Source organism: Phocoena sinus, chromosome 2 (genome assembly GCF_008692025.1).
Source record: "Phocoena sinus isolate mPhoSin1 chromosome 2, mPhoSin1.pri, whole genome shotgun sequence".
NCBI lineage: Eukaryota > Metazoa > Chordata > Mammalia > Artiodactyla > Phocoenidae > Phocoena > Phocoena sinus.
In genome coordinates this window covers 110,156,363-110,174,447 of record NC_045764.1, presented here as the reverse complement: position 1 = coordinate 110,174,447, position 18,085 = coordinate 110,156,363, and the positions used below count along the sequence as shown (strand labels likewise).

Genomic DNA, 18,085 nt, shown 5'->3' with positions numbered 1-18,085 from the left:
CTTTAACTCATTTTTTTCTAATATGGCTAGAATATTCAGAAAATAATCACTTTTTTTTTTTTTTGGCTGCTCCACATGGCTTGCAGGATCTTAGTTCCCAGACCAGGTATTGAACCCGGGCTACAGCAGTGAAAGTGCTGAGTCCTAACCACTGGACCACCAGGGAATTCCCCACTGAGTATAACTTGAGGACTGTCCCCCTAACTTGGTCTGTATAAATGTGAGGAACAGCCCCACTGTTCCTGGAACTAGAGTCGGAATTGGCTAACTGGTCTTGGTACAAGTTGGTATAAAGGAAAATCATTAGCATGTAATCTCTCCTGCCCCCAGCTAAAATGAGAGAAAAACAAGTCTGTTTTTAGCTATATAAACTTAACTATTAAAACTTCCTTAAATTGAAGAATAAAATAACAACCAAGTATTTTATTTATAGGAAACAATAATAATAAAGTAGATTATTTTTACTGATGTAGAAAAACTACTCAGGATGTTTAGTGGAAGACAAACAAAGGAATGGGCAAAAATACACCATGCAAACAATGAGATAAAGTTATTTACATCAAAGTATAGAAAGAAATAAACATTAAATGAATCAGTGTTGCCTTTTATATACTTAAAATAAATCAAAATGTAAAAAAGAGAAAACGTACGAAATACTGTTATGAAAGAAGTACAAGGTATGTGTGTTTTTATACCCTTGTCTTAGTAATACCAGTATATATATCCTAAACTTAACTCTATAAAAGGGGGTGTATCCAAATCTGTAAACAGCTCCTATTTCCCTACATTTAAGGGAAAAAATCTACAACAGTAGACATATGGGTAAAAGACTTGAAAAGCCACCAATTAAAAGAGGATATCCAAATGGCCAATAAACATACGAAACGATGCTCAAATGTATTATCTTATACAACTTATTTGAGGAAATACAACTTAAAACCACAGCACAGTACAATTAGACACCTACCACAATGTGAAAATGAAAAAGAGAAAATGTCATGTGTTGCTGAGGATGTGGATCAACCAGGATTTGCACACCTTCTGGTGTTGGAATTCTAGTTTGATAAAACTGCTCTGAAAGTGATTTGTCAGTACAAGTTTCCCCCAGTATCCCAAAGTAGAGCATTCCTGTTCATAAGCCAAAATGACATAAAACAAAGATGCAATTTACCTTTGGACACATCTTGCTAATGATGCACAAAATAGATCAAGATAAAGCACAGATGATAATAGACACAGTTCAAAGCTATGGGCTTGTTACGGAGCTTGGTGGTGCCTCTCTCGCTGCTTGGGGGTGCGTGCTGCCACTGTAACAGTTCACTGCAAAACAAATGCTGAAGGCTATTTTTTCTTTTCACCTTTTTTCATAAAGAGTGAAAATTCTCTCTGAATTTTTTCAGTTAGGCTAGCGAAAACAGGTACTAAATGTAGGTCTTTCATAAAAGCGAGGTGGCCTAAAGAGAGCTTTCGAAAAGCGTGGGATAACTGTATTGCTAAAGGGAACATAGCGTGCCCGGTGGCCCAGTAATTCCACTCCTTAAAATGTTCATCACAAGGCTTGTATAAGAATGTTCATAGTATCATTACTTTTAATAGCAAAAAACTGGAAGCAATTCACATGTTCTTCACCAATAGAATAGACAAATACATTGTGATTTTTAGTGTAAGGAAATGCTGTTTAGCAAAAAAAAAAGTGAATAAACTATAACTAGACTAAGCTATAACCAAAAGTGAATAAACTATAACTAAATTTTATGTGGATCACATAAAATTGAAAATTGATAGAAATGATTTCATATATATCAAATTCAAAAATTAACCTAGTGTTTAGAAATCAGGATAGTGTTAATATTCTTTTAGGAATATCTAGTTAAACTTGGGAAAGGGCACGATGAAAGTTTTTGGGGGTGCTGATGACATTTTATTTCTTCATCTAGGTACTGGTTACATGGGTGTGTTAAAAAATTCATTGAGCTGTACGCTTAGGATGTACTTCAAGAATATTTTTACCAACATTATTTATAATAGTGAAAAATGGAAACATTTCAACATTAGGGAACTGGTTAAATTAAATAGGTATATACCTTCTGTAGATTACATAATTTTTTTTTTTTGCGGTACGCGGGCCTCTCACTGTTGTGGCCCCTCCCGCTGCGGAGCACAGGCTCCAGACGCGCAGGCCCAGCGGCCATGGCTCATGGGCCCAGCCACTCAGCGGCATGTGGGATCCTCCCGGACCGGGGCACGAACACGTGTCCCCTGCCTCGGTAGGCGGGCTCTCAACCACTGCGCCACCAGGGAAGCCCCTATAATTATTTTATATGATGTTAATCTATATTTATTGCCATAGAATGTTCAAGATACATTAAGTATTGAAAGCAGCTTATAGTGCAGTACACACACTTTGACTTTTTTTTTTTTTTTTAATTTAAGGAGGGGAGAAGCTGATGTTATTTTCAGATGGAAAATATGGAATGATAAAATCTCAAGTACTAACACTGTTGGTGATAGGATTTGGGGCAATTTGTATTTCTTTTTTTTAAATGTATTTTTTTGGCCAGTTAATTATGTGTTATATGTGATTTAAAAATAGGCAAAATGGTATAAATAGAAAAAGTTGTAAATAAAAAATGGGGGCTATTAGAATGAGATAATTATTTCTGGAAATTATAGATGTTTCTACGTGCAGGGGAAGAATGAGAAGATATTAATAACGGATTGTTAAGGTTAGAGAAGTAATACCTGCAGAGAATATTTGAATTGCTACCAATAACTGTTTGTTCATGTGACTCTGAGGAGTCTAGGAGCCTAATGACTGTAAGCCATGGTAAGAGTTCTCAACATAGGGCTTGTCTTCTATGGCCCTATATTCTTTGCTTTATCATAATTTTTATAATGGGAAATTGCAGGAAAATATTTCTGTATCATTAGTGCCAATGAATAGTTTTAAATATCACTGTGGATATACTTGTTGAGAGCTTAACTCATCTGAAGTTATACTGTTTATTAAACTCTTTTTTAATGCATACACTTTGTTACCGGAGAATAAAATACGACTTTTTACATATAGTAAAAACTGTTTTCTGGTCTAACTTTTAGTTCTAAAAATGAAATCGACTGTATAGAGTCTTGTATGTAGCCTTAGAGTCTACTGATACAGACTCTAAGTTATTCACTAGTTTTATAAAAATATATCTAATTTCTAAACAATGTTGATTTTGAAAAGTTTATATAAATAGTAAATATCACTTTTTAATTTCAAAAGCATTCAACAGCAGAATTCTGGTAGTTAAAAAAATTGATTTCAATAAAATTTCATTTCAAAGCCTGGGCTTTTGATTTTTAAATCACTTGTAATAAAACAAGGAGGGTGGTGCCTAAGTGTTTGGACTGTCAGGATAAACACACTTTAAATGAGTGACCCACAGTAAACACTCAATAAAAGTTAATTTTCTTCTATCCTTTATAAAATATTTTGGTATATTCTTGTGGGACTTTAAAAGAACTTCGGCAGTATTATCAGGAGTTGAAATAACGTGTATGAAACTTGTCTTGTTTTTGTTGTTGTTGTTGTTACTGTTAATTTTAGAAGAAACCAAAGACACAGAGGCTCCCACAGCACCTCAGAATAGCCAGTTAACGTGGAAGCAGGGCAGACAGCTGTTAAGACAGTGAGTAATGGTTCATTTTCACCTTTCTTTAAGGATCTAGGTATGAAAGTGCTTCTACTCAGTCACTTTGCAAGTGAAAATTATTTAATGATAATGGGACAATGTGTATAGTTTTCATATTGCTTCTTTTTTGTTTTGTTAGATGCTTGGATCTTTTTAAAGTTTTGTTTCCTCTGAATGTTTCTCTAAACATTTCTCAGAATGATGTTTTTTTTCTTATTTGTGGAGTAGGATGTCATAAAGACTAGATGTCTTGAAGACCAGAACAAAAATAGGGAGTTCATACTTATAGACATTCTCATTTCCATCACTGGAAAATTTACATATTTGGTTTTAAGTGAGATTGTGACTGGCTTAGAGAAGCAATTTAACTGGTTATCAGAAACTTTTCAGAAGTGGCTTGCTAAATCCTGCTTCTACTTGAATCTTTGAGGAAGCTTTTTTTTTCGAGGAACCTTTTTGATGTTTGAATTCTTTGCCGTATTAGAAGTACTTAGGTGGCAAATATTATTGTCTTATCTATTCATTCTTTTCCCTTGTATTTTGAAAACTTTGGTACTTGCGTACTACTGAAATGTTAGGTAATTCAACTTTCTCAACTCTAGACATCTTTACCATCACTTCAGTAACCCAGTGAAGTGTGGTCAGACCCTTGATCTTGTTATAACCTAGAACTGCCCTACCTCTGGAATATTCCTTGATCATATTCCACTTTTCTTACTCCAGTTCCCATGTTATTTGTCCTGTGACCTTACTTTGATCTTTAGATCCTTGACTGTTTCATTTCCCTTACCTCCTTTACCTATTGTTGGTTTAATTTTTTTTTTTTTGGCGGTGGGGTTTTTTTGTTGTTTCTTTTTGTTGTTTCCCTAGCTTCCACTTAGACCCCATGATCCTTTACCCTTTTGCTGGTACCCTTAACTTTCCTGCTGCCCACTCCTTACCCCCACCACCAGTCATTTTACTATACCTACCTGCAGTATCCCAGCCCTAATGAGTCTTACTGTTTATTGCTTCTGTTTCTAATTAATTCTTAGAGAAAAATCACAGAATTGTGTGAATGCCATTACACATTCACGGTTTCCTGTCCAAACATTGCATAGAGCCTTTTTCCATATCCCTGGTCATCTGCTCCCATTGCCCTCAGTGGATATTCTGAACTTTTACCACATCTCAGCCCATTCTCCCTTACTCTCATTAGAGCACCTCAAGCTCTACTTCACTGAAAGCATGAAGGCTATCAGGTGAGAACTGTCTTCACTTTTTGCTTTCCTTTCTGAAAATGTATTTAAACCTCATATTCATCATCTCAGTTTCTAATGTTCCATTCAAAGAAGTATTTATCAATCTGGACAGTTAGTGACTAAAACTCAAACAAACTTCAAAAACAGATTACTGTCTGGAAGGATGCTGGGATAGCTAGCAGAGTTGAGGGAAGTGCTGATTAACTGAGTGTTAGAAACTTAAGAGCTAGTGTATCACTGAAGATTTCTCAGGGACTGGAAACACCCAGGATATGTTCTTATTCTCTGGTGTTCTACTCCTCTGTGTATCAGTTTTATTTTCTACTGAAAACCACTTTTCTCCAGGTGGCAGGGGATCCCTTAATTTAGTCAGAATAATTTCTGAGGATTGGATTTGTCTTGACTTGATCAAATAACTGCCCACGAGTAAGTTATTTTTACCTGGGTTGTTTAAGATCTTGACAGTTCTTTTAGACCACATGGCTAGAGTGTGGTGGGAGTTTTTTTCCTCAAAAGAGGATCGCGTTTTTTAGAAGAGTATGACGGCTATAGAGAAATCAGTTGCACAGTATTTCTCTCATAAATGCCTAATCCCATTGCCTGGCTTTATATTGTGTCTCTTCTCATTTTTCTGTAACAGTAGTTTATCTCCATAGTCTTCCTCATTCATTTCTCATCTGTCTAGTTTGTTTTCCATTTTGATATTCCCCTGAAGCTTCTACCACAAACATTTATGAGAACCTTTTTGTTCATATTGATCTTTTGGAAATATTTGACATTAACTCTTCATTTCTTTTTGAAACTCTGTTTTTCTTACTTTCATGAAACTACTCTCTGCTTTTTTTACCCTCATTTCTCAAGTTCTTTCTTTTAATTTTCCTTTGAGTTTCTTATTCTTCCAGCCCTTTAGATGCTTGTGTCCCCAGGTTTTGTTTTTACTTATGCTTTTTCTCTGGGTAACTTCATTTAAATCCATGGCTTCAAATATCTCCAAACACTAATGACTCCCAAATCTGTACACCCAGTCCAGTCCCTTCTGAGCTTTTGACCTTCTTACCATTGTGCCTAATAAATGCTACCACTTTCATAGATACTACTTGATTATTTGATAGGTACCCTCTAAACCATATTCTGACCCTTTATTCTTCATTTTATTCAGTAGAACCACCATGCAACCATCCCAGCTAGAAACCTGAAAAATTTCCAAAATTCTTATATCTTCTTTTATTCTACTGCCATATTTACTTGTGTACCAAGTCACTAAGATATTTTATTTTTCTCACATTTCTCCTCTTCTCTAGTTTTAATTCTTGCTGTGTTAGTGTCCTAACCAGTCTCCCTGTCTTTAGCTTTCACTTAAAAATCCTCTATTATTTTGTCAGCAACATATAAAAAGAAACAAAAAAGGCTTCTTTTTAACATCTTCCCTCAGCCTGTCAAATACTTTAGGAAGAAATTTTAAAATTTGTCACACAAAGCCGTTCATGACCCATTATCTATACTTATGTCATGATTCAGTCCCTTTCTTCTTTTTCAGTCTCATCCTAGATCCTCTGTTAGGTACCCTGGTTTAGATAACAAGGAAAGTTTGAAAACTGCGGGACTGTAGGACTGCTATAAGACCTTAGATCCTAGAAGGAGAACTAATCTATCCATCAACCTCTGGCTAAGAGCCAGGGTTTAAACGTAGCATGTCATTGTTCTGAGGTTTATTTCTGTTCATCCTTTACCACTTTCTGGAATTTTTTTTTTTTAAGTAATATATATCATCAACTCCTAAAAGTTTTTTTAACGCTCTAGGTCTTTTTAGACTTCAGGATAATTGGCCCTTAATTAGTGTTAGCCATCTATATGCTTTTTAAATTAAACTGTGGTTTGTAATCGGCTTTTTTTTTTTTTTTTTGTAGAACTGGAACTAGAGAGAAGAAAGTTATTGAGACAAAGGAAGAGTAAATTTTATAGGATTATGGATTTTTCTAAAATTCTTTGATGTGATTTTGATTTGACAAGATTGCATGTGTTAACAATATGTGGGATTTAATATTTTTAATTTTCTCTTATAGATATCTTCAGGAAGTAGGTTACACAGATACAATATTAGATGTACGGTCTCAGCGGGTAAGATCATTACTTGGACTATCTAATTCAGAACCAAATGGATCAGTAGAGACAAAGAATTTAGAACAGATCCTGAATGGAGGTGAATCTCCTAAGCAAAAAGGACAAGAAATCAAAAGGTATGACCTATACTTATAGGTTAACATTGTTTATGTAGCAGGTATTGTGAATTTCTTTAGCTTCTTGTTATTGCTGTTAACAGTTATCGAAGCATGTAGAGTTCAGATTTAAAGATTCCTCCCCGCCCTGCAAATGGTACCATGGACAAAGAAACTTTTTATTTAGGTGCTTTTTAAATTTATTTATCTTGGGGCTTCCCTGGTGGCACGGTGGTTAAGAATCCACCTCCCAGTGCAGGGGACCTGGGTTCGAGCCCTGGTCTGGGAAGACCCCACATGCCGCAGAGCAGCTAAGCCCGTATGCCACAACTACTGAGCCCCTGTGCCACAACTACTGAAGCCCACATGCCTAGATCCCATGCTCTGCAACAAGAGAAGGCACCGCAATGAGAAGCCCACGCACCGTAACGAAGAGTAGCCCCTGCTCGCCACAACTAGAGAAAGCCCGCATGCAGCAATGAAGACCCAACGCAGCCAAAAATAAAATAAATTTATTAAAAATATATATTAAATTTATTTATCTTGGGACTTCCCTGGTGGTCCAGTGGTTAAGACTTCCTGCTTCCAATGCAGGGGGCCTGGGTTCTATCCCTGGTCAAGGAACTAGATCCCACATGCCACAACGAAGATCTCGCACGCGGCAATAAAGACCCGCGTGCCGCAACTAAGACCCGGTGTAGCCAAATAAATAAATTTTTTTTAAGATTTATTTATCTTAAGTTTTGATGTGAAGAGAATGACTGTAGTTCTGAAATAGGTGCAAAATTAAAATTAGAGGGTGATTTCATGTAGTTCAGAGTTATTTTAATGTCTTGATTTTTAAATTTTTGTTAGAGTGTTTTCAATAAATTATACTACTATATAATTAGAATAGTAATGGTTGTTTAGACACTAGTGTTAAAGAAACAAGGCTTTGTATTGTGTTTGGACTCAGAAAGCTACCAGATATACTTTAAAATTTTAATGTCTTTATTGATAGAGTTCACATACCATAAAGTGCACCCACTTGAAGTATATGAGTTTAATAGTTTTTAAGATAGTCACAGAGTTGTTCAGCCATCACCACAATCTAAGTTTTGAAAATTTTCATTACTCCATAAAGAAACCTCGTACTCATTAGCTGCCACTCCCCATTCTTTCCCATATTCCTCCCACTCACCAACCCTGGGCAACCATTAATATACTTTCTGTATCTATAGATGTGCCTATTCTAGATATTTTATGTAAATGGTTATTCTGTGAGTAGCTTCTTTTACTTAGTGTAATATTTTTAAGATTCATCCATGTTATAGCATATGTCAGTAATTCATTTCTTCTTACTGCCAAATAATATTCTTTTCTATGGATATACCACATTTTGTTTATCCATTCCTTATCCAATTGATGGGCATGTTGATTGGTTCCACATTTTGGAATAATGAATAATGCTACTTTGAACATTGGTCCGCAGGTGTGGACATATGTTTTCAAGTCTCTTGGGTTTATACCTAGGAGTGGAATTGCTATGTCATACAGTAACTCTGTGTTTACCTTTTTGAGGAATTTCCAAACTCATTTCCAAAGTGGCTGGACTATTTTACATTACCATCAGAAATGTTTAAGAATTCTAATTTCTCTACATCCTCATTAACACTTGTTTTCTGTCTACCAAATACACTTTTGATTATAGTACAGATTTGATAAATGCAAGCTGTCAAGCAGATGGAACTTTCTTTTCATTTTTTACCATTAGATATTACATTGAATTACATAGGTTGGAACGACAAAGAAAAGAGAGTGGAAAAAACCAAAATGAATTCATTAGTTTGGGTAGAGCTTAAGAAGTTAATAATATGTGCAGTTTATAAACTAGCATTGTTTCATACCTTAGATACATTTTATGACATCATGCAGTTATTTAAAGACTTTCAAGTTAACATAAGCCTTTAGTTTATAGGTTTTATTTCTGAGAAATAAGGTCTCTTTAATAAAAACAATTTGACATCTAACAGAGCCCTTGTTTTCTTTACTCTGGATTTCAGGAATCATAGAGCTTTCATAGCTTTAGAGAAAAAGCAAGGATATTACTATGTTATTTTAAACTAAACTTGTCAGCTAACCAGGCTAAGTAGTTCTTAGGATTTATAACTACTTTAGAAGAACACAGTTTACTATATCACACCTGAATCTGAATTAAAAATCCACAACAGACTGTATCTTCTCCTTGTAAAGCTTCTTCCCTTTGCAAGATAAGAGTTTAATAGTTTTTTTTTTCTGTTGTGGTAAAAAACACATAACATGAGATCTGTCTTAAATTTTAAGTGTACGGTGCAGTGTTGTTAACTGTAAGCACAATATTGTAGAGCACTTCTCTAGAACATTTTCATCTTTCATGACTGAAACGCCATACCCATTGAATAGCAACTCCCTATTTCCTCCTTCCCCCAGCCCCTGGCAAACACCATTTGACTTTCTGTTTCTACAAGTGACTACTTTAAATACTTTATATATATTTATATAATATATGAATACTTTATATAAGTGGAATTAATACAGTATTTGTCCTTGTGTGACTGGCTTATTTCACTTAACATAATGTCCCAAGGTTCATCAGTGTCATAGCATATGACAAGATTTCCTTCTTTTTTATGGCTGAATAATTATTGAATGTATTTACCACATTTTCTTTATCCATTTATTCGTCCACAGACATTTAGGTAATAATTGTTTTTAATCAATGTGATTTCCTTCTTAATGAATATAGCTGTATATTGCGAGTCTGTACTAATGTAGGTGTATATGGTTCAGCTATGATCAGGGCCTTTGAAAATTCCTAAGAAATACGAAAATGACCTAACATGTTGATAGAGGTGTCAACAAAAAGATGTTTATCGTATTCTCATTTATAACAATAAAAAATTTGAAGCAGTCTACATGTTCAACAGTAGAAGAATGGTAAATTGTAGATCATATTATTAGAGACAGTATGCTTAATGGTTTAGAATGGGAACTCTGAAGACAGACTGGGTTTGAATCTGGACTTTGCTGCTTACTAGCTGTGACTTTGGGCAGGGTACTTTACCTTCCTGTGCCTCAGTTTCCTCATTTGTAAAATGGTAACGATAGGGTTGATGTGAAGAAGAAATGAATTAATGTAAGGCATTTGGAACAATGCTTGGTACATAATAAGTGTTAGCTGTGATGAAATATTGCTTATCCAGTTGAAATGTGACCCAATCAAGAGTAATATTTACTAGATTCTACTGAGTAAATGTCACTGTTGTCTTTCTTGGTTTATTCTTTGGTTTATTGTAGGGGGATGTTGTGGGTGTATAGTGTATCATATCACACAGCCTCCACCTTATAAGGATTCATTGGGGGAGAGAGTTCTCATAGGTCTTGTAACTGAAAAGCTGTGCTGCTTCTTAGTGATTGGTCTGATTTACCTTTGAACCTCCAGTAGTTGCTCTCTTTCTTTTTACTCTGACTGTTTGGAATCTTGCCATATTTGTGGGTTTCCCTTATCTCTAGAAAACACTGACTCTTTTTTACCCTTTTACTTACGAACCTTACTCTTCATTCTGTTTTCCCTTCATCTGGATATATAATTTTAAAAATTCTGTTGATTGCTTTTTATTGAATGAGAAAAGATAGGAAATAGTTGGCAAAGAAAAAAATTATTATAAAATTCCATAGATGTAGATGTCCACTTAAGCATGTGGATTAAAGGCAGATTTACTTGTGTGCCTTCTGGAACCTCTGTTAAAATATCAGTTAAAGACATTTTAAGACACACTGATTGGCACATAAGGACAAAAAATTGAATATATAGAAAGAATGAGAGGATATACTGTCCATTAGATAGGGAGAACTTAATAATTTTGGAAGCTGGAAAGAAGAAAAGGAACAAGCCAATTCAAGTCCCAAAATGCCAGTAAAGTTCCAAAAGCTAAGGAGTTAGAGGTATCAGGTACATCTGGAGTCAGGTTTAGAGGGGGTTATTAATAGAGAATTAGTTTCAAGTTTATGTAAGAGGCAGTTAGAATCTTAAACCCCCTCTTTAATCCTGTGTAGCCGCTTGAACACCCCTCCCCTATCCCAAAGAATGGTGGTATATTTTCTGGTGAATTCCAGTGATTTCTGATTTCTTAAGAAAACAAGCAACTGTAGGGTGGGCTACTATACTGAAAACAGGAGGATTATCTGAAAATCTCTAGCTGAGCGGTGAGATTCCCTGTTTCCTTCTACTTGGCTTCAGGTATGTTGGCAGCTGGTCTTAAATCCCTTTCAGGCAGGAATATGATCACATTAATAGAGAAGACCTTATGATCTGACAGTTGGGATCTGCCAGTGAAATGGCTGGGATTCTGCCCTGTTGTTATACAGAAGTGAAGCTAGCTACTTTGACAGGCCTCACCCATGTACACAATATATCCAATTAGTTTTTCTGTGCCTCACTGTTAAATATTAACAGTTAAGGAAAGACTTTAATATGAAAATTGGAGACCAAAGGAACCAAACATAAAAAAGGAACTCAGAGAAAAGAGGGAGCAGAAGACTTTCAAAACTATAATTACTCTTCTGAGAGGACTGAGAGAAGATAATACATCTATAAAACAGTAATATGTTATTGTATAAGGTTCAGTAAGAGATCAGAAAAGACCTAATAGAAATTTAAAAGTGTGATTTAAATAATTTTCATGTAAGACTTGGGAGATAAAAGACTCTCCCAGAAAAGAGAAAAGGGGAATTTCAGAGAGGAAAATCTAAAGATCAGTCCAAGAGGGACAACATCTGAATAGGAGTTTCAAAAAGAGAGAACAGGTAAACTGGTGTTGAAAAAATTTTTTAAAGAGTAATTTTAAAAAATTCTGGAATATATTTATAGAATGTGTTTCCAAGGATGTTTGTTTCCACATTGAAAGGATTTCTCCCAGTTACACTATAAAGTTAATTTTAAAAAATCCATACAAAGACCATCATCGTGAATGCTAAAAAGAAAACATCTCAAGAGAAACGGCATGGTAGCTTGCAAGTAGGGCAAAGTCTCAGACCCTTCACAGTCCATGGTTGCTTTAATTTCCATTTTGCTAAAGACTAATGTTGAGCATCTGTGTATGCCATCCACATATCTTTTGATACAGGATCTGTTTGAATAATTTCCCCATTTTTTCATCGTTTTATTTGTTATTGTTGAGATTTAAGTGTTCTTTATATAGTCGTTCATTAAATGTGTGACTTGCAAATATTTTGTCCCAATCTGTAGACTTTTCTTTAAATTCTCTATAGTGTCTTTCAAAGAGCAAAAGTTTTTAATTTTGGGAAGTCTGATTCATCTGTTCTTTCTTTTATTGATTGTGCTGTTTGACTTTTAAACCTTGTACGTGTATTGTTGTGATGAAATACAGTTTTTAAAACCTGAAACGTGAGTTCTCACTTTAGAGACAGGAACTTCTATCCAAGGAACAATAATACTTTATCAAAGTTCAAAACAAAACTCTCATGTCTTAAATTTTTTATTTTTCTGTCATTGAAGTGCCAATTTTGTCAAATATTTTCTTTGCCTTTCATTTAATCCCCAGATAGCGAGACGTATTACTAATGTTGAACTGAAAAGTATGTGTTTTGTTATTGTGGTAGTTTTTTGTTTGTTCTTACTAATTTGCACTTGAAAAACACATCTCTTTCTACATTCAGTGTTGATACAGGTCCTTGAACCATGTGCTGGATTAGGCAGAGTATAATAGACCTATTAAAACCCTATGTCTGGGATGAAGTGAGAGTGGCATGGACATATATATATACACTACCAAATGTAAAATAGATAGCTAGTGGGAAGCAGCTGCATAGCACAGGGAGATCAGCTCGGTGCTTTGTGACCACCTAGAGGGGTGGGATAGGGAGGGTGGGAGGGAGATGCAAGAGGGAGGAGATATGGGGATATATGTATATGTATAGCTGATTCACTTTGTTATAAAGCAGAAACTAACACACCATTGTAAAGCAATTATCAATAAAGATGTTTAAAAAAATAGTCTGAATTGTATTATATCCTTAATTTGGACTAAGAACCAATCAGGGAGGGAAAAAACCCTAACTTTTAGACTATTATTCTTTTTGTTACCATGTACTGTTTGTATTAGTAAGGATATTTGAGGTCATCTAGTTTAACCCCCCCAGTTTACAGGTAAAGAAGTTGAGGCCGAAAGGTTTAAGTGACTTGACCAAATTCAGGCAGCTAAGTCAGTGGAAGAGTTGAGACTTTCATTGTGAGAGTCTGTGTTCAGCTGAAGCTTTCACCGTTCTGTTGCAGCCTCTGTTTTTAGACATTTAAACAACTATTTGAAAACCTTTTTTGTACATAGAGGAGGAATTCAGATTATAGTTTTAAAATGACTTCGTAAGTAGATAAAAATAGATTATCACTGTTACCTATTATATGAGTGGTTCTGAAACACTTCAAAGTTTTTTTTTTTAAGTAGTTTTTCTTTTTCCCCCTTAAGTATTTATTTATTTATTTGGCTGCGCCGGGTCTTAGTTGTGGCATGTGGAATCTTTTACTTGTGGCACGCAAGCTGTTAGTTGTGGCATGCGGGATCTAATAGTTTCCTGGCCAGGGATCAAACCCGGGCCCCCTGCATTGGGACCACCGAGTCTTAACCGCTGGACCACCAGGTTAAGTCCTGAAAGTATTTCTTTAGTATTTTAATAATCCTGTTTTCTAGGTAAGGAAATCTGTAAAATGGATTGGAATGTTCTATATCTGATTTACCATAACTTTAAATCTGAGCATCCCGATAAAGTTCAGTTTTAGTCGTAAACATTTGCACCAAGCTGTAAGAGGTTGTAGAGCTATAAGAAATGCTGAGTTTAAGTTGCTTGCTCATAATGGCTTTATTTTGAGAAATAATAGCACACTTGAGTGCCTAATACTGTAGGGTTTTTATTTTGATGCAGCAATTACTTAAAGTATTTTCATTGTAGAAACTTAACAACTGCTTTTATTGATAGATACTTTAACTGTAGAACATAAATGATCTTTCAAACATTTTTGTGTAGAATATTTAGATAATACATTATAAGTAAGTTTTCATTTGAATCTCTCTACTACCTTCAAGTACTATTTTAAAATAGGAGACAGAAAGAAATATTAGAATTAATCATTGGAATATTTTGGTTCATCATTTTTCCTCTCTTACAGGCCTTCTGGTGACGTTCTTGAGACATTCAATTTCTTAGAAAATGCTGATGACAGCGACGAAGAAGAGGAAAATGACATGATTGAAGGCATCCCAGAAGGAAAAGACAAACATCGGATAAATAAACACAAAGTAAGAATTCAATTTTCTATTCTTATTAGCTAAAATGTATGTAGTCATGTATTTGGAATAGAAAATTTCAAGATGTCTTTTGTTACATTGGGAGTGATCATTTATTATGTCACTTGGAAGTTTTATATAGTCAGTTCTTATTGAATTACCTACACATAGTACAAATTATTTGCTGTATTATAAATGGCAAGAAAGGGTCTGTTTTTATAGGACTAGTCCAGTGATTTGAAACTTTTTTTAAAAAGTTACATCCTTTCCACTCCTGTCACAATTAAGAATCACTGCTGAAGTCTCTCTCTTCCTGTACAGTAAACAAGTGGTAAATTGTAACTGAAGTGGGGTGGTACTCCCACCCTGGGTGAGGGAGTAAACTAAGAATTGTAAATGTACGTGTCAACACTTATTGTTTGTTAAGGATTAATAAAAATTTGCTTTTGCTCATAACCTAAGAAACAGGTTTATGTATTTTAGTGTTGATGCGGGTTAGCTATAAGAGCAAAAGTAGATTAAATGAAATATGTGTGAATTGTCATAATAGTGTACAGTATTTCAAGTATGTTTTTTAAAAAAAAAAGTTGATGGGTTCTGTTGTGGTTCTTTGAGATTTTACAGTAATATGGGAAAAATGCCAGTGTTTCTCAGAAGCTTCCAGTCTATAAAAGCAGTTTTCAACCTTTCTGCCAAATTTCATGTGTATAACACACTCATATGTGGAGCATAGGTGAATAGAGATTTTGATCCTTCCCTATTTTTTTGTTCTGGGAAGCACTACTATAAATACCACAGCTGTTGACTTGCATTAATGTCCTTATTAACTATGCCATATCCTTATATGTTACGGACTGCCTGTGCAGTTCTCAGTGAATGAGGTCAATTCAACACAACATGTTAGAATGTAAGTTAGTGCATGGGTCTTTTGGTACCTGTGAATCTATTGTAATTAGAGAAGTTCTTTGTAAGAATCATCATACTTGAAGATTAAGATTTTAACCATTCTTATTACCACATTGCTTGCATCACATTTTATAACAGTGTTCACACAGCACTGTTGACAACCATTTATTTAGGGTATAATTTGGGATTGGTGAACTATGTGGAAAATCTAAAATTTTGTATCTAATCTAAAAATGGGAGTGCAAATGTAAAGATAATTGTGTGAAAACATAAAGGACTCCTTCACAACTTAGCATAAAGGTAATTCTTGGCTTATGTTCCATTTACAGATAGGTAATGAAGGTTTAGCTGCTGACCTAACCGATGATCCTGATACTGAGGAAGCACTGAAAGAATTTGATTTTTTAGTGTCTGCTGAGGACGGTGAAGGAGCTGGAGAAGCACGGAGTTCAGGGGATGGCACAGAATGGGGTAAGGTGATAAAGAAATGGGGGTGGGAAATCATCTAGCCCTTAAAGTTGTATTTTATTAAATATAATATGTGGAATGTGTATATCTGAATGTATGGTGGCAGTTAAACTGAGAGCAAAGAGGAGAGTGGTATTGAATAATTTCAGAGTATTTTGCACCAATTTATTTAGATTTGGTGACTAAACTTTAATATATGGCTTTTGGTGGATTTTGATTTTTTGAAATTTGTCGATTTAAAGTTGAAATATTTAGTCAATTTAGAGATCCAATTCCTTTCTTCTTAGCAGATTTTTTTTAAAGCATGTATGTAGTTTTAAACATTCCTATGATTTAATTTGGTAATGAACCTGGGTTTCAAGAAGATAACTCTTTTCAGTATTCCTGTATGGTATTATCTGATTTATTGCTAGGAAGTAATAAAGCTACTAATCTTGAATTATAGCTCTATATTGAGCAAGATTTATTGAAGTATTAAACTTCATTACCTGTAATATTCAGTGTACAAATGCATTAGAGCCTAGCCTTTGGAAGTGATACCTACTGCTAATAATAATCCAGCCATAACTAAAAGGGATAAAACAGTTCTATTTATACAGGGTTTAAAAACCCATTAGAAAGTAAAATAAAAGTGTACAAAGTATTTTAAGATAATAGCTGAGGTCCAGTATGTTATTCCTATTAAAAATGTTCATTTAATCATCATTTAATATCAACACGTTACCTGGTAGGGAGAACTCAAATTGTGTTTACAGAGCTTTATTGGAGAAGGTTACTAAGTGCCTTAATGCATATTTCACATGAATACCAAAGTTGCTTAGTTACTAGCAAGGGGAATTATCACTAGATTTTTATAAACTACTTTGGTAATAAGGAAACACACTTGGAGTTTTTTAAAATGCCTCACTTATATGTTGAAGCTGAATATTGCTAACAGCAGGAGAGACAAGACCTAAGAGGTAATGTTTATTGACTATCCTGATACAAATTGAGTACTTAAAAGATCTGAATTTTGTTATCAGCTTTCTCATTGTTTATGATTCTCAAGCATTGTTTTCAGATCTTTACTTCTGTCTTCTAAAGGGAAAGAGGAGACATACTAATTGAAAGTATTAAAAAATTCCACAATTACTTTCTAGACTTCGAATATACATTTTTGTACTTACTATTTGAAAATAGCTATGTTATAGAAATTTTCCCTTCTTAAGAATTAGCTTTGCTCAAGAACAAGAATTAACCTTGCTCCAGAAAAGTAAAAGTATGTTTTCTTCTAACTTCTCTGTGCAATCCATTCAAAGTTGGAAATACCTTATTTTTTTCCGAAAGTTTCTAAAATACTGTTTATTTTTTTCTGGATTTTAAAATAATTATATAAATATATTTAAATTGTATAACTACATAATTATTTTATAATTCCTGTGTTTTTTAGGAGGTTTAGAACCCACAGATACATGTGAAGAAGAAAATTAAAAATCACCTGTAACACTGCTATATAGAGAGAATCATGGTTAATATTTGTATCTTTATTTAACAAGGATTTTGCTGCGTGCTGATATATAAACCACAGTTTCCACTTAATATATTATTCTTCTGCAACATCATTTTCAATAACTGCATAGTATTCTTGATGGAATATGTTCCACTATTTCTTTAACTCTGCTGTACTGTTGTACATTTAGATTATTTTTATTAAAGAAAAAAACGATCAAAAGCAGTTTTCAAACATCTGTATAGCTAAATCTTGGCACATATCCATTCCTATTTTCTTCACCTAAAATTGCTGGAAGTTTAACTGTCCATCAGAAGAATACATAAAAATTTCAGGAATGTAATTTGTATAAAATGGCATTATTTCTATAATCAAAGTACTATATTATGTGCAGTTGATTGTCTTTCTGTCCAGAGACTTCTGGCTGTAGAGCAGAGTTTCAAGAGAGGACCTAATTAGTGTGAATGACAAGTGTCGATACTTTATTTACCTTTACTGTTAATATTTGAGAGTGACCTGAACCTTCTTGTGTAATTGGAAGTAACCAACAAAGTCTCTTCCTTCTGGACAAGTCTAAAACACCTTTAAGGCATTTTAAGTTCTTGAGAAGGAAAGGACTCTGTTAAGAACAAAATGGTTCAAGTAGTTTCTTTCCTTAAGAAATGAAAATTATCAGAGGATCTATGCAGTGATTTTGAATTTATCATTTTTACTCAACAGGTGTCATACTCAGTTTTTTTCAAAACAAAGAGGCTGGATATACAAATACCCC

General features: G+C 34.4%; 1 protein-coding gene across 5 annotated transcripts in view; it reads left to right on the top strand.

The window, feature by feature from the left end:
• Positions 1-18,085, top strand: part of STRN3 (striatin 3) — a 115,136-nt gene that overhangs the window by 62,463 nt on the left and 34,588 nt on the right. For 4 of the 5 annotated variants that reach the window (XM_032624386.1, XM_032624387.1, XM_032624385.1 and 1 more), the window contains exons 4-7: positions 3,590-3,671; positions 6,979-7,152; positions 14,333-14,462; positions 15,686-15,827. In XM_032624386.1, the coding sequence (XP_032480277.1) occupies positions 3,590-3,671; positions 6,979-7,152; positions 14,333-14,462; positions 15,686-15,827 (528 nt within the window). The remainder of the gene's footprint in view (positions 1-3,589; positions 3,672-6,978; positions 7,153-14,332; positions 14,463-15,685; positions 15,828-18,085) is intronic. The other variant, XM_032624384.1, reaches the window with a different exon arrangement.